This window comes from Augochlora pura, chromosome 2 (genome assembly GCF_028453695.1).
Source record: "Augochlora pura isolate Apur16 chromosome 2, APUR_v2.2.1, whole genome shotgun sequence".
In the NCBI taxonomy this organism is placed as follows: domain Eukaryota; kingdom Metazoa; phylum Arthropoda; class Insecta; order Hymenoptera; family Halictidae; genus Augochlora; species Augochlora pura.
The window spans coordinates 22,705,262-22,731,988 of record NC_135773.1 but is presented as its reverse complement, the minus strand read 5'-3'; the positions used below and the strand labels follow the sequence as shown (position 1 = coordinate 22,731,988).

The following is a 26,727-nucleotide window of genomic DNA, read 5'->3' as shown; positions in this document are numbered from 1 at the left end:
TCTCTCTCTCTCTCTCTCTCTCTCTCTCTCTTTCGCTCTTTCTCTCTCTCTCCCCCTTTCTCTCTCTCTCTCTCTTTCGCTCTTTCTCTCTCGGACACTTTCCGGCCGCATGAATATTCAGAAACCCTTTTCGGTTTCGGCACCTTACTTCGGGCCACGTTCGGTGTCGTTTATGCAGTATCTCGGTCTGTTTGGCCGCATCTCGAATTCGGAAATGAAAGGAGCGCGAATCGTCGCCGCGATTAGTCAAATCCGATGAACGCAGCCGTCGCTGTATAAATGGGTTTATTCGTTCACGGCGCCGGCGAATATTTCATTCGACTCTTAGACTCCTATTGTCTGCTTTTAACACTAAACGTACCAAGAGGGGTCAATTGTCCCCTTTTGAAAATTTACTTTTCTAATTCTTACATTTATTGTTATTTCTGTCGGTCATTTGACTTTCTGTAAATTCTTATATCATCCGATTATTCAATTTCCCACTTTCCGTTTTTCTCGTAGCTCAATTTTTTACCGACAAAAATTCTATGGTAAGATTAGGTATAGAAAAATACGTACGGTACGTTTAGTGTTAAAAGAGACTTTGTCACCAACGAAACTTATTTTGAAAGAGCTCTGGGACGACTGTATCCTTGTCCTGCATCCTTGTACCATATAATTGTCCCATGCAAGGGAACGCCATAGAAAAATATACATCGCACACGCATCGGCTTCGAATAAATCGAATCGTTCGATTCGCTATAATTAACTAGATAAAAATTTACCAGATAAAAAAACTGTTCCCTTATCGATACGAATTTCGCCGTCGTCGTTTCCCCGGAGCTTGTCGATCGTCTTGACTCGCGCTAAACATAGATCGGGGAGGACCGTCGACGATCGAGTTCGTCGGACGCGCGTCCGCACGCGCTCGGACCGTTGTTCATCCGATGAGTTTCACGGTCGATCGAGCCCGGATTAATTCCGCCGCGAGTGCTCTCCGCTCCCAGAGGCACGTTTTTACATTTTCCATATTTTTTTTCTTCTCTTTTTTTTTTTTTTTTTTTTTTAGACGAAAGGTCAGGTTATGCCGCGCCATTATCGATCGTTTTGTAATCCACGCGAGCCCCCCCGAAAATAGACGCGCGAGGACGGGGTCGACGACGACGGGGTCGACGACGACGACGTGTGCAGGTGAATATTTAACCCCTCGAGCACTCTGCGACGCCATTAAAATTGTCGCAGCACCTTCCCGAAATTATTTTCATGGATATCACTGTCGAACTGCGATGTAACTGTCTTTAAATATTAAATATCTTTCGAGGTTGATCGAATGAATGAAATCGAAATAGAAACGAGCATTTAACGTTGAACCAGATTCGACGTGATTCAGTCGAAGTAAAGTATTAACAAAAAGTGTTGCTTGTAGCTTGAAATATTAGGAGGCATTTATCTAAATAACTTTTGGTAATTTTTCAAATTTATTTCATTATTTCACATTTTTTCATAATGTAAGAATGATGTTGAAACGTGCCGTAACAATTTTAGCGGAGTCACCACTCGAGTGCAAAGGGTTGAAAATAAAGAGAAGATGTTAAGGAAAAATATTAGGAACAAATAAGTGCTGATCGCAAGCGATAATCAACGCAGCGCGAAAGGAATCGTATAGCAACGGGTTAACCCTTTTAGTGCCGGAGGCCGATATATCGGTCCGCGCTGCTCTGGCGAAAGCTGCCTTATACTTATACCTTTGTTATTTATGCAATTTCCAATAAATATAGAAAAATTGGTGTCACTGTTCCATTCTCAATTTCGTCCTTAATACACTTCTTTTTGAATTACGTAAATATTGCTTCTCGTTTCGTTTTTATCAGCCTTTTTCCAAACTCCAATAAAACCGTGAAATTTGGCTTTTTCGCCCGGCACTAAGAGGGTTAAACACGATCAAATAGAAAGCGAAGCAGAGTAGCGAAACAATGTACAGAGCATGCCGCGAACGGATCCCGGAGCTCTCCGTGCGGCGCGTCATTTGTTGTCGTTTTTGCGCTTAGCGGCCTCTGTGCAGTTGCCGGATAGACGTCGACCGCCTCCTCCGCCTTCCAATTCCCGTTCCCTCCAGAAAATTGGCGCATCTGGCTGTCACCGGCGAAGCCCTCCCGATGAGGGGTGATTTCTAATCGAATCGTGTAACCCTTCCCCCTCTCAGCGTCGCGGAGGAGGGTGGCTTTGGCTGCCGGGTCGGCGAAATGAAATCCTCCGACGGAAACGTTTCGAATCGTTTCGTTCCTCTTGATCGGCTTGTAGGTAGGTTACGATCAACGAAGGGAAAGGACAGCCAGCGCGACTATTACGGGATGAAATTCGCCCGGGAGAGACTTCCCGCCGCGCTGGAATCGCATTCCGGACGCGGCACGTCCTCTCTCTCTCTCTCTACTCCGATCGTCGCCGATTCCCTGATTATCGGTCGCTTCGACGATTGCATCCATTCGGCGCCAACGGCCGCGGATTCTCATCGTAATGAAATTGATCGGGGAACAATAACTTGGCTTAACCCCTTCGTGGCGTGATCCACGACGTCGCGTTCGTCTCTCGTGATCAGAATTCTATCGAGAAGAGTATATCGCGCGCGAAGACGTTACCCATCTTTTAGGGTGTCTTTGAACCCTTTGGAGCTATTCAAAATTGTTATATCATTTCCAAAATAATTTTGACGTTATTAAAAAGATTTAAGAGACTGTTAATTGACATTAATTGACAGTCTATTTAAGAGACTGTTAACAGCGCGACAGTTTTTCACGAGTCACAAGATTGGATTTTACACGCATAAATTATACCGAGTCGCATAAATTATACCGAGTCGTACAAAATGGGAATAAAGCTGGTCGAAATAGCTATTTCGGGTCCAGATTTAAAATGGCTTCGAGCGCAAACGGTTCATAATAGGACCAGACAATTTTTCAATATTTTATCGTCTTTCTGTACTTTTGTTTTTTTAGACTTTGTTCAGAGAAGAATTTTATTAGGTCTCCCATGGAATTTTTTATCACGACTCGTTATCATACTGCAAGGGGTTAAAAATTTCTGTTTCATCTACAAAAGAATAAGACGCTAATAATATAATATAATAATATAATATAATAATATAATATAATAAAAATATAATATAATAAGATATAAATTACATCGAGAGGAGCTAACCCCATAAGTTAGACCTCGAGCGAACTCTTCCAACCTCGAAACAACGCCGATATAATTTCGGCGCAGGGAAACGAAATTTCCGAACCACCCTGCAACCGGTCCGTCGCGAATTTGAATATCCGCCGGAGGCGGCGCGGAATTGTTTGCATCGCGCACGTCGGGGAAGAAGTTCTTTAGTTTCGATCGTAGGGGTGGGGGGGCCGAAGACAGTCAATGGGAGAAGCGTCGACGATAGAGAGAGAGAGAAAGAGGTGAGGGCGCGGGGTAGTCTTACCGAAATTGAAAACAGGCGGGAAATTAATGGGAGTTCGGACGCGGTCGGCAAATATTTGCGCGGCAAGCGATATCCACCGTGGGCATTTCCATAAAGGTTGAATCTCGGTCGGTCCTCCGCGGGCCGGCTTGTTTTCCTTGGATCCACTTCGTTCGATTGGAAGAGGGGTTATTTTCTTCCCGGATAACTCCGAGGGGCTGGAAGTTTTCACGCCGATAGGGAGGGAGGGAGGGAGGGCGCAACTTCCCGGCGTTTTACGGTGTTTCTACGCGGACGAGTGCCGAGTTCGCCGCGGCGGTTTTCCCTCCTGACCGTCGTCGAACGGCGAAACGGAGAATCCGACGCCGTTCGACGAGCCCGTTGGAAACGTCCATTGTTCGCCGGGAACGATTACACGAATTGTTTCCAACACGATAAAGCGTGAAACGCGGCCCGGGCGGCGGCGGGGAATGATGGGGTTTCGAAACGGAGAAGCGAAACCGCACGGTGGCATCTCCGTCGGTCCATTCGCGGCTTTTCCCATGCATCGGGAAATCCGGCTCAGAGACCTGAAAATAAATAATATAAAATTACAAAAAAGAAAATATGTAAAGAATTGAGAAATCTAGTAAAAAGTTTAAAATAGTTTTTCAATAAATAAATAACACGAATTACTCAAAGAATATTTGGAACAAAAGGAGAATTGACCCAATATAACAAAATTTACAATTGATATATACGAGAAGCCATTTATATATAAGGTATAAGTGTGTCAGGAGTCGCAGTGCAAGCTGTTAACCCTTTCGACTCGAACGGTGACTCTGAGACACCGTTATAATTGTTCTATCACGTCGCAAGATCATTTTTATACCAACAAAGCTTGGATTTAAAAAATTGTTAGGTTATGTCATGTTATTGGTAGGAGTCGCAAGAATGAATTTTGTATGTTTAATGTACATAAAAGTGCATTTTGTTGAATAGAGTAGAAATGTTAGGAGTCAGAAAAATGATTTCGGATTTACAGTTAAAATTGCTTCGAGTGCAAAGGGTTAATAAATAGTGGCTACAGTTGCGAAGTATGTAATACCTAAATTCCTACGTACACCTACGCAACAGTTACGTTCTCGAGATTTGGGAGTATAGCGCACCGAGGCCGGGACGAAACGCGTTCGATACGAGGCCAGAGAAAAACCACCGGAGCATCTCGTCGGCGAAAACTATTTCTCTCCGCGGGTTTATTCTTCTGTGCTTTCCATTATGCAGAATGATACGGCGCGCCCGTATAGAAGCCGCGCGCGGAGACCGTAGAGAGAGAGAGAGAGAGAGAAGAGAGGCTGTGTACAGGCATATCCGACGCACGCGTGCTTTTCAACCGTCCGCCATTACGGCGGTTCCTGCCGCGAATATCCATTAAATATTTACGAGGGAGCCGCCGAATCGGCCCCGACGCGAGTGCCAGCTTCGGAACACCGCGGCTCTTCTTCGCGATGTTTGCGCCGGATCAATCGTCGTCCCGTCGACGGGGAAACCGATCGTTTGCACGCGCCGGCCTGTCCGATCTTCAATTCCCTGCAATTTTCAATTCTTTGCAATTTTTAATTCTTTGCAATTTCTAATTCTTTGCGATCTTAAATTCCTTGCAATTTCTAATTCTTTGCAATCTTCAATTCTTTGCAATTTTCAATTCCTTGCAATTTCTAATTCTTTGCGATCTTCAATTCCTTGCAATTTCTAATTTTTTGCAATCTTCAATTCCTTGCAATCTTCAATTCCTTGCAATTTCGAATTCTTTGCAATCTTCAATTTCTTGCAATTTTTAATTCTTTGCGGTCTTCAATTCCTTGCAATTGCTAATTCTTTGCAATCTTCAATTCCTTGCAATTTCGAATTCTTTGCAATCTTCAATTCCTTGCAATTTTTAATTCCTTGCAATTTCTAATTCCTCGCGATCTCTTATTCCTTGCAATTTTTAATTCCTTTCTATCTCTAATTTTTTGCAATCTTCAATTCCTTGCAATTTCTAATTCTTTGCAATCTTCAATTTCTCGCGATCTCTTATTCCTTGCAATTTCTAATTCTTTGCAATCTTCAATTTCTCGCGATCTCTTATTCCTTGCAATTTCTAATTCTTTGCAATCTTCAATTCCTTGCAATTTCTAATTCTTTGCGGTCTTCAATTCCTTGCAATTGCTAATTCTTTGCAATCTTCAATTCCTTGCAATTTCTAATTCCTCGCGATCTCATTCCTTGCAATTTTTAATTCCTTTCTATCTCTAATTTTTTGCAATCTTCAATTCCATGCAATTTCTAATTCTTTGCAATCTTTAGTTCCTCGCGATCTCTAATTCCCTGCAACTTCTAATTAAAAATTAAAATCTTCGTCTCTTAATAATAGAGAATTTAAATTTCATTTCGATTCAGAAGAAATTAATAATATTCATACTCAGTAGAGCTTGCATGTAGAATATTTATCACGAGTCTGACTCGTTATCATAGCGCAAGGGTTAAAAAAAAAACAAAACAAAAGGAAACGCGGGTTAAATAGCGCGGTTTTTCGCTGCAAGGGTAATCGTAGACATACCGGTCACGCAAATCCCTTTAAACGAAGCGCCCCGATGCAACGGAATTATCAAGTTATTGCTAGTTTTTATTATTAATTATCGCCACTTTTGGATACCCAACGAAGCAGAGTTCCGCCGGTTTCGCTTCTACCTTGTTATCGGAACGCGCGCGGCGGCGAAGAGAAATTTATAACCGGTTATAAATCCATCTAAGCCGCGCGCTCAACGGACAACAATAGCTTCCGTCGCGTGTACATTTTACCTCTCCCTCTCTTTCTCTCTCTCTCTCTTTCTCAGTGCACCAACTTCTCTCGTTCGCTTCGCCTATATAAAAAGCCGAAGCAATAAGCTAGGCGCGCCCCTCTTATCGCCCGGCGATTTATGGTAAAACGAATCGGGCGACTCGATTTTCAATTTGTGCAACACGACCGCGCGCGAGAAGACCTTATCGATCATTCTCCGAGATTTTCAACGTCGATTGCGTCGCGATACTATCGATCTCGCAATATCCTCGGAGCAATGCGAGCAGAATCTCGACAGACGCATCCTCTCGGTGTTCGGGGGTTCGTTCGGTGGCATTGCCTGCATCGCCGGGCTTTCCTTCGATCATCTGCCGTAAACGAGTTTCGTTTTTCAACTCGGGGGTGGCGGCGGGGGGTGAGTCGGTCGTGAAACTTCACAACTGCCTTCTTTCATTCGCCGCCCCTATCGCTGTCGCCCGACCGGGCTCGCTACACAGGGTGTTCGACCAGTTCCTGCGAATTCTTTCCGCCAATAGCGTCGGCGCCTCGTTCGAGCCATTTAACGATCTACCGTTGCCAGAAATATCGGCAAGTTTCGAGGAGAATTTGAGTGAAATCGAAGTGGAACAGATTAGAACTTAAATGAAATTGAACTGGAATGAATTAGAACTTAATTTTTACATTATACGATATTAAAGTATTTAATGTTCATTGTAACGAACGAATATATAATATATAACGAACAATATTTTTATTTTAAACGATAAGATTTAAATGGAAAAAATCTGAACTTAAATGAAATTAAACTAGAAAAATATCAGAACTTAAATAAAATTAAACTGGAAAGAATTAGAACTTAAATACAATTAAGCTAGGCAAAATTGTAACTTAAATAGAATTAAGCTAGACAAAATTAAAGCTCCAATAAGATTAACCCTTTGCCGTCGTATTAAATTTATACATAAGTAATTATACATTCGTAATTAATTTTCTTTCAGTGGACAGTAATAATAAAAGAAGGAAAAGCAAAATTTATGAACTCCGTTTTAATGTTTAGACATATGTAACATAATATTATGTTTCAATTTTATTTAAAAATAAAAAAGATGAGAAAAGATAAATAAATTGCTTTGGTGGCTGAGAGTAGACATACGACCGCAAAGGGTTAACCTATAAAAACTTGGAACTTAGATAGAATCAAATCAGCTAAAATTGAAACTAATTTAAACAATTTCAAATTTAAACAAGATCGAACTAGAAAACTTGGAACTGAAATCAGAGCATCGACGTATCATCCTTTCCGTTCGAATCCCCGTTAACGCGAGGATTGCAGGGAGACCATAGGCTACATTAAGCCCATTGATCCGCCGCGGGAAAGCAAGGCGCGACACCGTGTATATTGGCCCTGGCGCGTTCGACACACGAGGGGTGGGGGGCACACACGATGTTTGCCGGCGCTTTCGCAGGGGCTCTCGGAGGCCACGGGGGCGGTTTCGGATCTCACGGAGCGTCGCGCTCGTCAGGATTTCCCCTTTCTTCGTCCGCTGGCACAAACTATCGCGATCGTTAATTTCGGTCCAGCTGTGTCGCCGCTCGCAGACCGTGACCGGATAGCCGCTCCGCGACACCGGTGCGCGTGCAACGCGTCGCGTTAGGCGGCTCCTTTGTCACCGTAGCGAGCTTTCCTCTCCGCGTACGCGATCGATAAAATCGCGCTTTCGCCTCGTATCGCGACTAAAACGTCGAAGAAAACCAGAGTCTCGCAAAGACTGTCGCGTTTTTTCCTTTTCGCGGCGATCGCGTTTCGGCGAATTTTTGCGAGCGACGTTTCAGAGCGCGCGTCCTTTTACCGTCCGGCGAGAGCGCTAAAAAGGTCGATTGACCGTCCGGACAACGTTAAAAGGTACGGGGGTGCTATCTCGTCGCGTGGGGGTGGCACGGTAGCCGTGAAAACTCAAACGAAGGTTCCGTGCGCGTCGCGTCGCGTCGCGTTCGCGGCGTGCAACGGATTTAGGGTGTTTTAGGGCGAAGCTTAGAGAATGGGGTGAGAAGACGACACAGGGTTGCTAGGAGACACCCTCTTCCACATGTTATATTGCATTACCCTATGCGACTCGTACGGGGGGGCGGTGAATTGGTTGCACGAGAACCGAGACTCGTTTCCTTGCCGCGCGCACGCTTTTCGAGGGTGTCTGCGCGGCGGAACATGACAAACTACTCGTCCACGGATAATACAAGCATCTTTTCCTGACCTTTACCAGCCCGCCCGATGACCGGAGATACGTTCCGTTCCATTTCACTCGGCTCCACCTCTCTCTCTCTCTCTCTCTCTCTCTCCTCTATTTTCTTCCGCCCGCTGATCGCTGTTTACCCCTAACTGGAGCGAGACCCCATATCGCGCGATACCTTTGAACGCGCCGAGCCGTGCGCGCGCGCGCGCGTGTGTGTGTGTTTAACCTTCCATTAGGCGCGTAATTTTAGAACGCGAAAACATTGTCGGGCTGTCGCAACTTCTTACACGACGATCCCTCTCTGTCGATATTTTATTAACCCTTCGCCCTCGAAAGCATTTTCATTTCAATTCCGAAATACTCTCGTATTAGCTACAGTATTTTCATTTTATACGACTTCTCGGCGCAATTTATGCGCACGCGGTCGAGTCTGTACGATAATTATACTTTCAACGGTTCTTCGAGCACGAACAATATTTGACGATGTACAAGTTTCATCGGAGAATCGTGACAATTGTCTCGAGCGGTGTCTTCTCAGTGTCACCGTTCGAGTGCGAAGGGTTGAGAATAGCTGTGAATTTCTCGAGTAATAAAGGTCGGCTGAAACTTTGTTTTACCATCGGTAGAGAATATAGGAATTGAATACCGGGCCGTGTCTCGATGAACCGTTTAGGTTTATTTCGAGTCGCGTCGCGAGCTTCGCAGGCGCCGACACGGTGCCCCGCGTTCCGTTTGTACCGTAAGGCGGGGGCCACGCACTATCAGGTACACTTGACAGGCACGCCTGAACAGTTACGCCTGTCAGGTGTACCTGATAGTCTGTGGCGGGAATAATCAGGTGGTTCATGTTTTAATTTATTAAGACTCGTTTCCCCATGGAAGAAACGTAACGGGCCATCGGGCTCTTTCGGGTGTTTCGCACGAGTAAGATTCGGAGAGGATTCGGTAATTAACGCGGCAGGCCAAATATCGTGTCGAACGAGGCGGCGCGCGGCGCCGAGCCGGCTATACGAGAGGCTTATTGAAAGCTTCGCTGTTTTATGGGCCACCTGTTAGCCCGGCCACCGCGCGCCCCTTCGCCACCTTTTACCCCGCTTCTCGCCAGGGCTTGTGCCTTCTCTTCGAGGTTGTCCGCGGGTTTCGGCAGGTCGAGAACGCGGCACGTTTTTTTCTCCTTCCCTCCCCCCGTCATTCCCCTGGAAGCGCGAGCTCGGTCAACCCTTTCAAAAGGAAGAACCGAATTCCAGAAAGTCCGTCGACTTCCCTGCGTTAACGTCGCGAAATTTATTGCTCGTCGTTCTATGCTTTAACCCCTTGCCGTACTATTTTCCTCGCAGTTACAAGAACGATCACGTTTTCTACCGTAATCAGGGTGTCACGTGTACCACCGATGATGGTACGTGCTTATCTAATGGGTTCAAAAATAGTTTACAACAGATCTAGAATTAAAGAATTAATTTCCATCGGAAGAATGGATCGCGATGAATTTGTTTTATTATTATATACCACAATTAATGATTACAGATAATGTAGCGAGTTTTAGTAGAATAACCAATGACTATTAGTGAAGAATAAAAATAGCTCGGCACAGAACGCGTTGATATTAGAAAAATATAAGATTGAAAATAATAGTTATCATCGTACGCTGTCGCATTTTATAGAAAAAATTCCATTCGCGGATGACGGGACTTTCGGCGAAGTAAACGTACCGTTTAGATTTCGATTATTGCGCGACGGGGTTCGCCACGGCTCGGCGATTCATTCGCATTCATGGCGCACGCCGACGGCGGCTTCGCATTCGAGTAGAAATCGGTTCTCTCGTCAAAACAACAACCGGGCGCCGCGTGGGGAAATCATTATAATTTAGTTAGCAGCGCATGCGTGGCCCCGTGTCGTTCCCGGCCCGCCGTCGGAGACGTTTCACGGCGACGGATACACGCGCGTCGCGACGCCGGCGTACGCGAACCGGCGGCTCGATACCGACGCGAAATCTAACTAAATCAAAACTTCCGTGTAGGAACGCAGGCTCTAACGCTATGGTGATTTTCGGCATCGTCGACTGGCCGGATCACGTACGGCGTACGTGTAACCTGATCTTTCTTTGATGAACACCGCTCTTGCGATACCGTTCGCGTCGCCTCGACGTCGCACGACGGTTCTCGGAAATTATAGTATCGTAATACCGATACAGAAGAAACGCGACACACGGTGGAAGCTAATTTAGACGTCGCTGACTCCGGGTGTCTTATAGCCGTTTTGTACACCTACGTACTCAGGTCTACTCAGATATATCAGCTTGTCCCATGAGTTCTTTCAGCGCCACGCTACGAGTGGCTCTAACTGGCTGTGTTTATATAAATATGCAGGCTTATCTCTTAGCCGTTTATGGCATCGGTTTCAGTCGTTCCAGAGCTCTTTCAAAGTACGTTTCGTTGGCGACAAAGTCTCTTTTAACATTTCTTCTGCGTCGTTCAATATGGAGAACCAGAAGAAGCGTTTGCGACACGTTGTGCTTCGTTGTTTTTAAAAAGGCAATAGCGCAAAGGACACTGCACTATATAACTATATAAATTCTAAATATATCTAAAATTCATAATTAGAAACAAAGACTATTTTATATTTTAAGGTGAAACAACGTGAAATCTTTTAAGACACACGCGAGCGTGATTCGTCGAGGCTTTTTCGTTACAGAGTCGATGGAAATCGGGGCGACAAATTAGGCGCGCGACCCGCTGAGATCGACTCGTTCGCGCGCATTTAAAATAATTACTCTCGTTTCGTTTGACAGGGGTTTTCCAGTCGCGGACCTTGCGCGAGCACGCGCTCGCTTCAGTTAAATGCGTCACTCGATTTTTTACACTCGAACGAGTCTCTCTCTCTCTCTCTCTCTCTGTAACGCTCTCTTTTCCGTTGCGTGTATCTTTTTGCGATGAAAATCATAATTCCCACAACGTTCAGCCCGACCCTAGGATTTTATAAACTTCGTAAACATTTGCGCTCGCGCCGACACTCGCAGTCTCCGACGATTTTAAAGCGTGGATTTTATACATTTACATTAGATGAATAAAAGTTGTACAAATCGGGAAACGAAAACGTGGCAGAAATTTTAATTAACACTTTTTATTTATTTAACGACCAGTTATTCGGCCGTAAATATTTCGGTTGAAGATAAATTTTCGTTTATATTTCGATTTTGTTTATTTTATTTATCGCAAGAGGTATTTAATGTTTAAAAAATTATATAATAATATCGAAGCTTGCGGTGGTACTGTTTAACTCTTCGCAGTCGAGTGATGGCTCTGAGGCGCCAATAAAATTATTCTACCATGTCCCGAAATTATTTTTATATTGACAAGGTTTAGGTTAGAAAAATTATTTTATTAGGAAAACTATTTTAGTAGACTAGAAAAATTATTTTAGATTTAGATATAAGATGGCTTCAAGTGCAAAGGGTTAATATATATATGTATATCTCAGTAATAGGTAATAAATTCTTATTAATACATTTATCTCAATAATAGGTAATAAATTCTCAGTTACCACGACAACCAATTCACAAAGCTAGCGATCGTAAGAAAAATCCGATTTATATACTACCAGTCGATAAAGGGTTAAAATTATTTTAGTTAATCCAAAGAAGACAGCGTTCAAAATTGATGTCCAACAGGCAAAAGACGAAAATTGAAAATGATATAGAAAAATGAAAAATGTTACATGTCGCCGGCTATCGGCGATATATATTCATCGCGCCGCGACACTCGCGACTTAACCCTTTGGCTAGCCGGGCTCTTGAACGACCCTGCGACGGTCGCAGACGACGGGAACCGCGACGTCGGTTGGAAAAAGAGGTCGGTATCCTGTCGCTGGGGGGTGTCAGCGGTGAATGCACAGCTCGCGACACGGAAGGAAGCTTGTCGCGACGGAAATCCCGGCGTCTTAGCGACGTCAAGACGCTAACAAACGGCGCACCGCGCGTCCCGACGCTCTCTCTCTCTCTCTCTCTCTCTCTCTCTCTCTCTCTCTCTCTCTCTCTACTTTGCGAACAAGTGTGCGTGCGGGGGCGCGCGCGCTCGGGCTTTGCCCGTCGCAAAGCTCCGCCGACGAGGGTCGGCGCGTCTCCTCGTTGTCTCTGCTGCGAAAGGGGCTTTCAATGGTGTAGTCCGTCAAATGCCTCGTCGTCGAGCTTCCGCGCGGGGTGCGTTCGCCGCTCCCTTTCGCGCGCGTCTAGTTCGCTTTTCTGTATACGACACGGTAGCTTTCGCGCAATTTGTCCGACGAGTTTTATTCGGCTCGCGAGAGGAAACTGCGGTGTCGGAGGAAATGTTTGCTCTTTACCGAACGGAGACCTAAATATTAACCCTTTGGCGTACTTTAAGGAGTTTAGGAAAGGATTATGATATGAAATAAAATGAAAATACTTTAAGAAATTAGAGTCATGATGGAGACTTCTAATAATAAGATGTTAGATGTAAAAATTAATAATAATACTTAGATACGAAATGTTAACCCCTTAATATAAACCTAAATATTAACCTCTTGCTATACTTTAAAGAGACAGACTGGCGACGGAGACTTCTAGTAATTAAGCTGTTAAATATAAAAATTAATAATAATGCTCAGAAGCGAAATGTTAGCACTTTATCGAATGGTAGCTGAAATATTAACCCCATTGCCATGTTTTAACGAGTCAGACTCGCGAATGAGGACTTCCAGTAATAAGTTATTGCATATATAAAGATTGCTAATAATATTTAGAAACGAAAGGTTAGCACTTTACCGAAGAGTAGCTTAAATATTAACCCTTTGTTATATTTCAACGAGTCAAACTCGCGGATGGAGACTTTCAACCCCGTATTGTACCATTTTCTTTACAATTACTACGATTAAAATATCTTCTCGATCGCCCTAATTTCTTCAAAGAAAAAGAAATTTTATATTTCTTGTGTGCTCGCATATGAATTGAATGTTTAAATATTGGTGACAAGAGAATAAAATTTAAATCTTACTTACAGAAATAGATGAATATTCATAACTAACAGCTTATTAATAAATATCGTCGTCGCTGGTCCGACTCGTTCAAGAATGTCAAGGGATCAATAAATAATAAGCTGTTACATACAAAGATCGATAATACTACTTCGAAAATAAATTTAAAGCAATCAGCCTTAACAATTGACGTTGTTAATTAGCTTTTATATTTAATTTTCCATCAGCGTGGCAACCGACTTCCGTTCAACGAAACAGAAAACTTATTAATCTCAACATAAAACAATACCTCCGCGTTCCACATTTCTTACCTGCCAAAGACACTCCCCCCCTCCCGCTCTTAATAAACAAGTCAATCGCTGTTGTTAATTGCAAGCGCGATAAAGCGGATCGCGTCGGCCAGAGTCGGCGAACGTATATATTTTTCTCGTTAATGTTTCGCATCGACCCGGCCATGTCGAAAGCGGCGGCTTCGGTAAAGAATCGTAAAAAGATGGAATGCTGCAGCAAGACCGGTGAAGGGGGAGGGGAGAAGCGGGAGCGGGAGGGAAAAAGCCGAAGCGACGCGGTCAATCCCGCGGAAACGGATTACTTTTACGCCGCGTTTGAAAGTCCGTGGACGAACAAGCCGCGCGAAAGAGGGGATGGAAATAAAGGGGAGGCTCTCGAATCGGAGATGGAACAGTTCGACGGGAGGTTGCGATTGGTTGGAAATTAGCTCGCTTAGACGGTGTGGGAAATATCGGCGGATAAGGGGTGGAAAGAGCTGGTAACCGAGTAACGAGAACCTTGTAGCGTTTAGATTGCAGCCGCCATAATTCCTCTTTCGACGAGGGGTACTTGTGGATACAACGTTTGTTATTGACCCACCCCTATACTTAATAATTATATAAAAAACCATATTAAATAATTTGTCATAATATAACTCGAGTACAAAGGGTTGAAAATAATCAAAATAATCCTTGTACCAACAATGTTTGCATCTAGAAAAATTTTTAAGGTTATGTCGTGTTAGTTGAAATCGCAAGAATCAATTGCATAAACATAAAATGCACTTTGTTGTATGAAATGAAATTAATATAAGCCAGAGAAATTATTCTAGGTTTTCGCTTAACCTGTGGCGCCATAAAAATTGCTGTAATTATTTTTAATAGCCCGACATAACCTGACATAACATAAATATTGTTACATAAAACAAAGACGCTAAAAACCAGAAAAACTATTTTAGATTTGCGGTTGAAGTGGCTTCGAGCGCGAATCGTTAAAATTGTTTCGCTCGCAAGGGGTTGGAAATTGTTTACGATCGTTCCGCAGCAAATATTCGTGATCTATTCGGCGCAGAGAGTAGCGACAGGTTCTCCGATGTATCTGGCACGACGATTGGTTTTACCCGATCCATCCGAGGAAATCCCATTTTCTCTCGCCATTGTCCGATGCAAAGTGTCTGGAAAATAGCGCGAGCGAGCGAGTGCGCGGCGAAGTTAGATGTATTTCCGTCGAATGAAAGGAAACAGCTCTTCGACTCCCGATCCCAGAACCCGGCGCTCGGCTTTTGTGTACACTACCTGTCGCTCCGACGATTCTCGAAAACTACCCCCATAGATCGCGTTAACGGGGGACCGCTGCAGCAGAAAGTTTCGTCGCCGGTCGACCGTCAGTCGTTCTCTTCTTCTTCTTCTTTCACCCACGCTCCGGTGGATCGAGCAACCGTCGCGCTGTCTCGCGCAGGAGACCGCCTCGGATATCTCCTCTTGTTCCTCGAGCTCGAGGTCGACTTCGAGCCTCTCCTCCAGCCGACGTGGCGCGCGGTCGTCCGGACCGGGAAACTCCGTAACACGCTGTTTATGGTTGTTCAAGCGTTCGAGATTGTCGCATTGAAACTCTCGCTGCAAATTATTATTATTATAATTGTTCTTTATTCATGGGCTCATTTGATTTAATTTAGAAATGTGGGGGTAATTTTAGGTTAAGTCATGTTGAATGAATTCGATGATTGAGATTTTTTTATTGAAATTATTTTAAGTCGAGGAGATTTTGAATCGGTTTTATTGATGATGTTAATTTGTAATAATTGTATAATTTTGATTTTTATGATTAAGTGAGGTTTTAATTTTGCTGTTGTAAATGTTCTTTTGTTGATTATTGGCTTTCTTTTTAATTCTCTGTCTTTCTATTTTTCTGCCTTTTTCTATATTTATCTGTCTTTCTATTTTTCCGTCTTTTTCTACATTTTTCTGTCTTTCTATTTTTCTGCCTTTTTCTACATTTTTCTGTCTTTGAATTTTTCTGCCTTTTTATCTCTCTGTCTTTGAATTTTTCTGTCTTCTCAACTCTCTGTCTTTCTATTTTTCTGCCTTTCTCTCTATCTCACTGTCTTTCTATTCTTCTGTCTTTTTAACTCTCTGCCTCTCTATTTTTCTGTCTTTTTCTATATTTCTCTGTCTCTGTATCTCTCTGCCTCTCTACGTTCTCCCTCTCTCTTGGGCCCGCAAGCCGCCGTGAAACCGATTCGCCGGCATCCAGGAAACGACGTAGAACGGTCGAAAGAAAACGGAGGAAGAAGAATCAAATTAGCCGGATCTGTCGTAAATTACGGAAGCCGAGCCGCCGCCGCCGCCTCGGAGTTTCGCGTAATCACAATTCGTTCGAGAACAAATAAACGTAGCCCGCGCCCCATCTCGACTTTCCTTCGGGGTAGAAGCAGACGCCAGACCGACGGCCGACCAACCCTCCTCGCCCCATTCTAAAAGCGGTTTCGAGAACTCGCCTCTCGAGAAACTTTGGAAATTTTATAATCGGCCTCTGATACCGGCTGGAACGCAGCCGGCTCGCGCGTCGAATTAAACGCAACGAGCGAGAGAACTAAATCATATTCATCCGTTTGCCGAGCTGATATCAACTGCGAATATATATATTAACCCTTTGAGGCGCAGGATTTCAGGAAATGAATAGACGCAAATGGCGCAGAAATTTTGTCGCGGTTTTTAATTCGATAAAATTAGTATCTTTTTATGGAAACCATATAAAAACATAAACAAATAATAATGCAACTGATTTTGTAGAATGAGACTAAATTTATAGTGCCCCATAGAGTTAACTCTTTGCACTCGAGGACGTTTCAAATCTAAAATAATTTTTCTAAATAAGTTACAATAGTAACTTATTGCGTCTCAACTAAAATGCAAGGAGTGTATTGAAATAAATAAATAAATATAAGAAAATACATGCTGTGCATATGAAATCGGGTCTTAATGATTCGTTGCTGTTTGACGAAGTGTATAATATTCATTCGCTAGCAAAATATCATTGTAAAATAAAAGACAATATAAAAACGCTACGAACTGATTTCTCAAGCCAATAGTTGTCCACTTCAGGGCAGTATCGCATCGCAGCGACTAGACCAAGACAATTCTCCATAACAATGATAATAAAGAAAAACGACTCGAGAAAAGAGCGAAAAAGAAACTGCATCGAGGGGATGAAGGAACAGAGGGGGGGAGGTTGGGGGGGGGGGGGGGAGGGTAAGTAAGTTGGTATCAGAGCGGTCCCAAGGAAAGCGAAGAGAACGCGAGTAAGAGGAATATCGTCGTGGTTCTCGTTCGTAGAAAGGCTCAAAGGTTGAATATTTCCCTCGCGCGAAGGTAACGAGGCGGAGAACCGAAGCGGCGGGTGGGCGGCTTCGTCGAGCTCGTTTTAATCTCGTTTTCCATTCGGTTTTTTTCCAGCAAAGGAACTGAAAATATGCGGCAGCGTGAGGAGCGGCGGAGAGGTCTGTTGCTCCGCGGACATGGAGGTGAGATTGCAGGAGAGGGCGCGTAACAAGCACGATGAAGCCACCAAAGACACTCTGCAGCGACTGCATCAGATCCTGTCGACGCGAGGGACAAGGTTCCACAGTGAGTATAACCTCCCCTTGGGCTTTCGCGATTTTAATCGCTTTCGAGACGTTTAAACCGCCGCGACGGGTAGCCGTGTCGGAAGACCATCTCGCGACGGCGAGTTATCGATACGAGTCAATTTCATTCGAATCGGTGCGCGCGAATGGAACAACGAGCGTATTCGACGGGACAAGAGATTTCTTCTTAACCCTTTCGCTGTGGAGCGCATTACCGAATACTTGACACTGAGATACGTTCTCTAAATTTCACAATAGTATTTATTATATTTAATTAGATTGTCACGTATGAAATGGAGCAAATAATGCACATAATTGAATTCGATTTTTTGCCAATAAAAACTTTTTATTTTTAATCGAAGTACGCACCCATAGTATCGATACACTTTTCCCATTTTAGAGGTAACTCATTTATTTCTTTGCTATAGAAGCCTGGATCACGGGAGTCGATGAACTTTTGAAACGCCATTTTGACAGCCTGCGCGGAATTGAATTTTTTTCCAGATAAAAAGTTGTTTAAATTTTGGAGGAAATGATAGTCAGTGGGGAGGACCTAACTCGGTCCTCCAGATCGAACAAAAATTGTTTGGTCCTTTTATTAAAAATATTAAGGATGAATAAGCGTTGATCAACGCGAAAGGAGTCGTGCAAGGGTTTAATATTTAGCATCGCGAGGGGTTGAAAGGTGTCGACACAGTTTCCGCGGCGTAGATGCCACCGGTTCGAAGACCGGTGAACCGATTCTATAACGTCTCGCGACCGTGGATGCAGCGTTTCGGCCGCGTTCGACCGGCACTTGACCCGCAGAGGCCAACTAACGAGGAGAATCGTGGAAACCGAGAAGGGTTGCGCGTCGGTGACCGTTCCGAGGAAAATCGCTGGTGAAAATTAAACGGGGCGCTACTATGAAAATCCACGGGCGCGCCATACCAGGCCCTAACGATTCTCATTAACGAAATTACTCTTTGGCGCGCGCGAGGCCTCCGCTGCGGAGCACCTGCCATCGGTGACGATGACGCGGCGGCTCCCCTCTCTGTCGAGCACGATCTCTCTCTCTCTCTCTCTCTCTCTCTCCTCTCTCCTCTCCCGTGGCCACGTCGTGCCACGGCGGTGCTCTTCACGGTGTGCACCACCCTTTCTAACCCTTTCCAACGACCGTCACCGTTCCTCCGACGCGGTCGACGCGCTTCTCTTTGAGCCACGGCTACCTAGCCGCGCATCTAGCTACCTACGCCCACTTTGGCCTCCACTCTCGCCGCCGCGGTGCAAGTGCGGCGACACAGCCAGCCGACAGAGAGAGAGAGAGAGCGAGAGAGAGGATCTGGCTACGGAAAGCGGGCGACGAGGAGAACGAGATACCGACACGGCGCACACCGGCTGAAAGGGAAAGAGAGTAAATAGCGGAGGAGCAGCTGACAAGGACTCTGCTTCAGAGGTGGCCCCTGCGATTCCAATGGAATTTCACGGGGTTGATAGAACCGTCTACACGGTGAACAGAACCTGTGAAGCCGTGCGGCGACGCGCTGTGTCTCTACCCTTTCCCCCCCGAAAAACGCTTCATCGAAATGCTATCTTTTGAATGTCGCATTCTCTCTTTTCTCTTTCCATTGTACTAGTATAATATACATATGTATATGTACTAGTATATAGAGAGAGATTAGGGTAAATATTATATTTATTATATTGTTAACACTTTGCCGTCCGCACCTCTTGCAACAATTTCTTCGCTTGGCGCCGGCAACGCTGAAATTCTCAAACTAATTCTGACTTGTTAATTTGGAATTTTAGTTGTTACCAATCTCATCGTCAGTTCTCATGTGTTTTTTGCATCCTCTCTCCCTATTTTCATGAAATTTCGAAGATATACATACAGAAGGAAATGTAAAAAATTGCTTTGTCTTATATATTCGCATGCGACACCACCGCGGTGTCGCCGGCCGTTGAGCGATACTTTAGAGAAACGAAAATTTAACCTTAAAGCTAAATTTTTACGACCGGTCGGTAGAGTGTTAACAGCAATTTTACTTCTTCTCTAAGAAATAATTCCAATCGAAAATTTATGGGTCATTGTACCTGCAACGATAAAGGTACTACAAAGGGTTAAAAACCGTAAAGCGAACTCCAGTAAGAGAAACTGAGAATCTTGTCGCCTGGACAGTTGATCGAGTCTTTGATCGGGTATCGAAGTCCTTGGGCGTTCTCGTAGCAATTTGGAGCATCGGCCGTTGTTCACGGATCACTTGAACCCCTTTGTCAGTGAGCGCGCGATGCCCTAGAAAAAAAGCGCGACGCCCTAGAAAAGAGAAGCGCGCGACGGGCGGCGCTGTCCGGCTTTTTTTAACAATCGCGTTCCGCCGTTCTTTTTCTTATTCAACGGGAAAACTAGGAAAAGCCGTCGGGGGACTGCGAAGCCCGCGAGAATAGACGGTAGCAGGCTCGAATTAAAATCTCCGACAAAGTTCAACGCGGTGGTTGCTGGCGCGCGTACAAAGCACTTGGTTCCCCTTTCGCGCGGAGTGCCGCGACGCGGCAGTCTGCTAGCTTTTTGTCGGCAGCGTCAACGGAGCCGGCGACGATTCCGTCGCATAGGGACTTTATCCCTCTCTCTCTCTCTCTCACTTACGACTTCTCTCTCTTTCTTTTTTTCTCTTTTTCTCATTCTTTTTCTCTTTCTCTCACTCACTCACTCGCTCAATTTTTTTCTCACTCACTCATTAAATTTTTCTGTAACTCACTCGAGTTTTCTCTCACTCACTCACTCAATTTTTCTCTCACTCACTCACTCACTCAATTTTTCTCCAACTCACATTGAGTGAGTGAGTGAGTGAGTGAGTGAGTGATACAAAAATTGAGTGAGTCAGAGAAAGAGTGAGAGAAAAATTGAGTGAGTGAGTGAGTGGGAGAAAAATTGAGCCTCACTCACTCAATTTTTCTCTCTCTCACTCACTCGCTCACTCACTCGCTCTGATTTTCTCTCTCTCTCTCTCTCTCTCTCTCTCGCTCACTCCCATTTTCCCAGCCGCTCGCACTCATTTCCCCTCTCTCGCTCCGCGCAATCTGTTCCCCGGCGTCGTTAAAAGGAATTTTAATCACATTCTTCGCGGCTGAAGCGGCGATAAGAACCGAGCTCAGGGCACAGAGGAGAGATCCACGGGGTTACGCGCGCCGAGGGTGGCGCGACCGCAATTGGGGATTCAGACGAGGTTGGGGAATGGGGACGGGAAAAGCCGCCTCCGCCAACGCCGCCGTCATTCTCTTGCTCAACTGGCTCGAGTGTCCGCGCTGGCTCTTCTTCCTTCTACTGACGTGCTTAGAGCAAACCGATCCAGATCGACGGATGCTGGATTCTCGCTCGTTTAGGCATCGATAGACAGAGCAGAGAAAAAAGGGTTCGATCACATATGGGACCGCAAGGTTACGCGCTTTACAAGGACGGCGAATCAAAGAGCGTAAGGTTCGAACGATTGCTCTTGATTTTTATCTACTTGGTAGATCGAACGGGTTTATTTCCATGGTTCCTCGTCTTTTAAAGTTGTAACCTTGTCCTATATTCGAACAATTATACGAGTAAATGTATAGATTAAAGTCATATAGACTTTAGCGAAGAACGGTGCGCCGTCGCGAAAGGGTTAAATGTATTTTTCAAAGTTGAACGCATGGTACAATAATCCTAATCGCGGCTTCCATTAAATCAGTTTCTATTCGCGCGTCATTCGAAATGTTTAAAACACGGAATCGAAGTTGCTGTTCCACCGATATAAGGTTTCTCCTCCTTCTTTTTCCAGATTTCTTCAAGCTTCTGCTATCGGACAGCAAGAAGAGCTTCCACGAGATGTTCAAGAAAACTTACGGCATGCTCTACGAGCAGAACTCGTACGTCTTCACGGATCTGTTCAAGGAACTGGAGAATTATTACGCGAAAGGGACGGTAAGTTTTCCATTCGTTCGTTCCCTTTCTATTTTCCGCGCGCCTGCTCGATCGATGCCAAACGCGCTCCCGCGTACGCGTTGCACACACAATATTCGTTATTTGAACACCAAACATAAAGATATAAAACAAATTTCCGTCTAGCACGCTTTTTATGTTATTTCATTTCAAATAAATGTGTCCTTTATACGAGATTTGTTCAATTTTTTCGTTTCTATGGTTTCATATGTTTTCGTGCACATTTCCATCGAGTTGCACAGAAGCGACGCGACGCCGCCAAAAGAATAGCAAGTTAGAAGTGGATCGATAGAGTCCGTCGGCCAGCCTCGATTTTCAAAGAAAGAAGAATGCGTCCTACGTTCCAAGTTACAGCCTACGTTTCGCCCCCGCTGCTCGCGTGCTTCCCCGTCGAGAGAGCACCCTAATCGCGTTACTTAGGGTCGCGGACAGGTCTACGTACGGTTACGTTCGATGCGTTTGCCGATTCGGTCGAGCCGGATGCAAATTCCAGAGAAATTAATTTTAAGCAAACTTTACGAATCCATTGAATTTCTACGAATTTTTTACGAACTTTTTCGAACTTAATTTTCGCTTTCATTTCGTCTGAATATATTAAACAATAACTTCGCCTAGAAAAACCTTATTAACAACAAATCACGTGCCTTATAAAACCATTCAAAAAATCATTGAAATAATTTTCGACAGCTTCGAATTGTATTCAATGGATCGCTTTAACTCGGGCACCCGGTACATGGAAAGTCCTTTATCGAAGATCTCGCCAAGTAAGAGATTCGAATGGGCAAATAAAACGTTTTCACGAAACCTGTTAGCGCGCAATCAGCGCGACGGTAGCGTAAACCGCGCGGCCATCGCGACGCGTTCGGGATTGCGACGAAGTCGGTATTACTCCGGCGAACGACGAATTTATACGGACAGACGATATATCGCGTCTCGCCTACCGTATTCATCGAGGATTCATCGTTTCCTCGTTTCTCTTTCTCTCTCTCGTTTTTTTATTTTACTTCCCCGCGACGACTCGATGGTACCGCTCGCCGGCGGATTAGTCCTTCGATCGGACCGCTCGAATATTGGCAAGGATGAAAAACTATACCGTGGAAATATCTATGAATGGATAATCCTCGGACTATGCTCCTTTGTTTCATTTTTTTTTCGATCGATCAGCGCTAATACTTGCCCCGTCTCGAGTGCTCGAGGGGAAACTGAATAGTCTGGACGGTGCTCCCAGCATGATAATAATAATAATAACAATAATAATAATAATGATTCTTTTCCCTGCGTTCATTATTTGAGATACTTATTTTATATTATTTCTATTATTATTATTATTATTATTTTTATTATATCCTCAACCTTGATTTATATTATATATTCTATATTCTGTATTCTATATTAAATATTATATATCATACATCATATAGAATATATAATATTTAATATAGAATACAAAGTTCGTATAAAAAGACGAATCTCGTTGATCATCGAACGCAATTGACCGCTCCACGAATTATTGTTCCAGGTGAACCTGAACGACGCCATGGACAACTTCTTCAACACCCTCTACCTGAAGATGTTCACGGTTCTGAACGGCCAGTACAGTTTCGATAACAAGTATCTGGAGTGCGTGGGCGAGAGTATGAAAGAGATGAGGCCGTTCGGCGACGTCCCCCAGAAACTGGGCGTCCAGATCATGCGATCGTTCGTCGCGACGAGAGCGTTTAGCCAGGCTATGACCGTGGCCGCAGACATCCTGAAAAACATGCAGTCGGTAAGGCTACGCGGCTCTTCTTCTTTCTTTTTCCTCTGCTTCTTCTTTCGAACCTGTTAATCGAGAATAACAAGTTAACTGGTGACTGGGAAAATGTTCGCGCTCGACGAGTCAACTCACCGTAAAATTTTCATACGACGGCGAGCCTCGTTTTCCACCGTGATACGTTTAAACAGCTATTTAACCCTTTGAGGATGGCAGATTTCGCGATCGAGAGTAACAGAAGCTCGGAGTTGTCTAAAAAAAAGTCTAGTGTCTTGCAATTACTTTTTTTTTTTACAGAATTTAAGGTTAGTATATGGTTGTTAGCAATTAAAACGCAGAAAATTTGTTGAAAATGCTCACGAGCAAAGGGTTAATCCTTAGTGCACGACTTTTTTCACCAAACGAGGTAACAGGACGAGACGATTCTTCTCAGACACGTCGTGTGTCTTGTACACAAAAATATTCAATTCCTATTAACACTATGATGTCCGCACGTATAACCTAGATTTTTTCGTGTCGCGCCGGTGCAACCGACGTACGTAATTTCATTTCTTCCGGACAAGATGTCCGCACACTCGTCGCGTATAATTGTGTCTTCTTTTTCGCTTGACATTGTCGAAGGGCACGGGTGTTTATGAAAACACAAGGTTACCACGTCTGTAATTTACTGTTGGTTAAACAGAACACGCGATATTAACTTTCGTTTAGTTTTTGCGTAGCACCAACGTGGAGCCACCGGCACTTACCCGACAGTTTTTCGCATGGCACCAACGTGGAGCCACCGGACGTCATAGTGTTGAAACAATAGCAATTATTAGTGAATACTATACGCAGTATATTAACTAATAGTCAACAATAAAAATTGACAAAAGTACTACGGCCACTACTTTACATAAATGATATTATCTCGTGCAATTATTTTCGTATTTCGATTTTTACAAGAGCATCGAAGTTGCCACCGGTATTTAGCAATTAAATAAAACTCTTCTCTTTAAAACCGACTATCGGCCGATCTCCGGCTCATAAAATAAACGAATCTCCCTGTTCGCTGAAAAGAGAAGTGTGCGGCAGGGCGGTGCGCTTAAACACGGGGGACAGCTGGAAAATCGTTTTGTGTTTGCAGTTGAAGCCGTCCGCGGACTGTGCAGCTGCATTCACCAGAATGACAGTCTGTCCGTCGTGCAGCGGGATCGCCGGGAACGTGTTAGCGTGCGGCGACATGTGTACCAACGTGATGAAGGGTTGCTTGGCCCAGCATGCGGCTCTGGACGCTGAATGGAATCACTTTGTCGGTGAGTAATTTCCCGTCTATTGTTCAACCGGTAATTACGGGCTCTCGGCGCCGTTCGATGGCGCGATCGGCCGCCGTTGCCGGTTGACCACTTTTATTTGCGCCGCGGAACGCAAAAATATCCGCGGTTCTAACCCTTTCGCCTGACTCGGACACCGAACGCCTCTCTTTTGGACCGTCTCGATTGACATCGCGCGGTTTCTCTTTATACATTGCAATAATAAAAGCCTTCACAATTTCAACGCGATGAATAAAATAAAGGAAATAATATAGATGAAATAAATACTGTTTAACCCTTTCGGTAGGAGTGTTGAATGCATACAGCGTCCATGGGATGACCGGTATAAATAACAGAATTTTATGTCTCTGAATATCAAAGCTGGAAGCATCACTTTTTGTTCAAAAATAATACTGTTTTATTAAGCACAGTTTTTATTTAACGCTTAGTAAATAAAATGGATAGAAGAGGAATTTTAGGAAAATTTTCGCCGCGGCGCATCTTATAGCAAAAGTGTCATGGCGGACAGAGTGCTCCTACGGAAAGCGTTAGTGCTAACGCTACGGGAATATACTATAACGTTACAGTATACTATACTAGGCTAAAACGTTACGAGATCAAAAACATCTCGAGCTCGTATGATTCGCAGTTGATTTACGCCGCTACGGTACGAAAAATATCAACATGGCTAACAAAACTCGCGATCGAATTTCAGAGGCCGTGGACAAGGTGGCGGAACGACTACTGGGCCCGTTCAACATCGAGATGCTGGTCCGGCCGATCAATCTGAAAATCTCGGAGGCGATAATGAACTTCCAGGAAAGCGGGCCCGACGTCTCGCAACGTGTGTTCGCCGGTTGTGGCCGTCCGAGGCTCGGCAGAAGAAGACGCAGGCGCAGGGACGATCGCGAGCTCGAGTTGGAGTCGCTGAACTTCGATCAGGAAACGGTAACCGAGGACCGCAGATCCTCGGCCGCGGCCAGCTTGGACAAGCTCGTGAAGGAGATACGGCAAAGGGTTCGGGACTCGCGGCAGTTTTGGGTCTACCTGCCGTATAAGTTGTGCAACGACGGCCTCGTGGTCCCGCCCAGCAATACGAAGGAGTGCTGGAACGGCACCCACGTCGACAAGTGAGTCGAGAAATTCGTGATCTTTTCGATCGATCGATCATCATTGTCGAAAACTCGTCGTTTATATGTTACAGAAAATAATTGATTCTTGTTCTTTTAATTCGAAATAAATTCTATTCTAATTCTTACAAAATAGAGATCATTTTAATCAACGGTGGTTAAAGTTATGTCAAGGTTATGTTAGGTTATAATAATTATAATAACCGTCACTAAAAGATATACGATCCTCAACTAGTTATAATGTTCGTATTTTTATAATTTATAATTTCGTTTATTTTTACTGCGTTATTATTTTTTAATTACGTTATTAATATCGAACGTCATTCCCACAGGTATATATACCCGGTGTCGTTGAATGGCGAGACTCAGAGCTTGAACCCGGAGGTACGCAGTTCGGGACCGAGGCCGACCATCATTCGAGACCAAGTTTTCGCGTTGACCACCATTACGAACAGGCTCAAATCCGCGTACAATGGTCAGGACGTCGATTGGATAGACACAGGTAAATACAGCACCTTTGGTGTCGCTTTTAACAATTACCACGGCATCACCTATTGTCACAAGAATATAATCTCAAACGAGACGGTATAATCACCATTAACCGGTCCTCTAATATCACAATTAGTAAAATCTAATTTATTATTATTATTATTATTATTATCATTGTTGTTGCTCGAATTTTAGCGGAAACCGGAAAGGAAGCAGTCGACGAGATCCATATGTCGCACGGAATGTACAGCAAAAGAGTTAATGAAAATATCGACGCGCGAGCGTAGCAACGATGGCAACGTATCGCGCGCGCGCTTTTCACTCGGAACATAACTCCGGCAGATTCATTCGCGTAATCAACAGCCGATGTCCGATAGATAATGAGAATCGATTAAATGGAACTGTCAGATACGGTATTTTGCCTCGTGATAAGCTGGTCCTCGATTTAACCCCGTGACACGGATTCTAGCACTCGATCTGAAGTTGCTGATTGCAACGGAGCCCTAATGGAACATAGTACAGACGTTGTACGCAACATTTTTTACATAGAGTACATCAACGCGTTGTCGCTGGCGCCCGTAATTTAAAAAAATTAGATAATTATGTTATTACAATGTAACTGTATCCAGTCTAATTGTAACAGTTTCTGTCTTATGACTAATAACTTATATCGCGGATTTTCATCGAACATACTCTCGAGCCATACATAGCCTGACGTGGAAAAGTCTTAGGGGACCCTCTAGTATGTACATGATTGGTAATCGTGTATTTATAATTG

At 44.3% G+C, this 26,727-nt stretch overlaps 1 protein-coding gene and 1 long non-coding RNA gene across 2 annotated transcripts in view; one reads left to right on the top strand and one right to left on the bottom strand.

The window, feature by feature from the left end:
* Dlp (glypican dally-like) overlaps positions 1-26,727 on the top strand; it is an 89,533-nt gene that overhangs the window by 58,325 nt on the left and 4,481 nt on the right. The window contains exons 2-7 of the mRNA XM_078195587.1: positions 17,173-17,343; positions 21,128-21,270; positions 22,808-23,056; positions 24,165-24,333; positions 25,046-25,460; positions 25,793-25,962. Of these exons, the coding sequence (XP_078051713.1) occupies positions 17,173-17,343; positions 21,128-21,270; positions 22,808-23,056; positions 24,165-24,333; positions 25,046-25,460; positions 25,793-25,962 (1,317 nt within the window). The remainder of the gene's footprint in view (positions 1-17,172; positions 17,344-21,127; positions 21,271-22,807; positions 23,057-24,164; positions 24,334-25,045; positions 25,461-25,792; positions 25,963-26,727) is intronic.
* LOC144477853 (uncharacterized) lies at positions 21,409-23,615 on the bottom strand. Its single transcript, XR_013495278.1, has 3 exons — positions 23,402-23,615; positions 23,177-23,293; positions 21,409-23,109 (listed from the first exon to the last, which is right to left on the bottom strand). It is a non-coding gene; the product is annotated as an uncharacterized LOC144477853 (long non-coding RNA).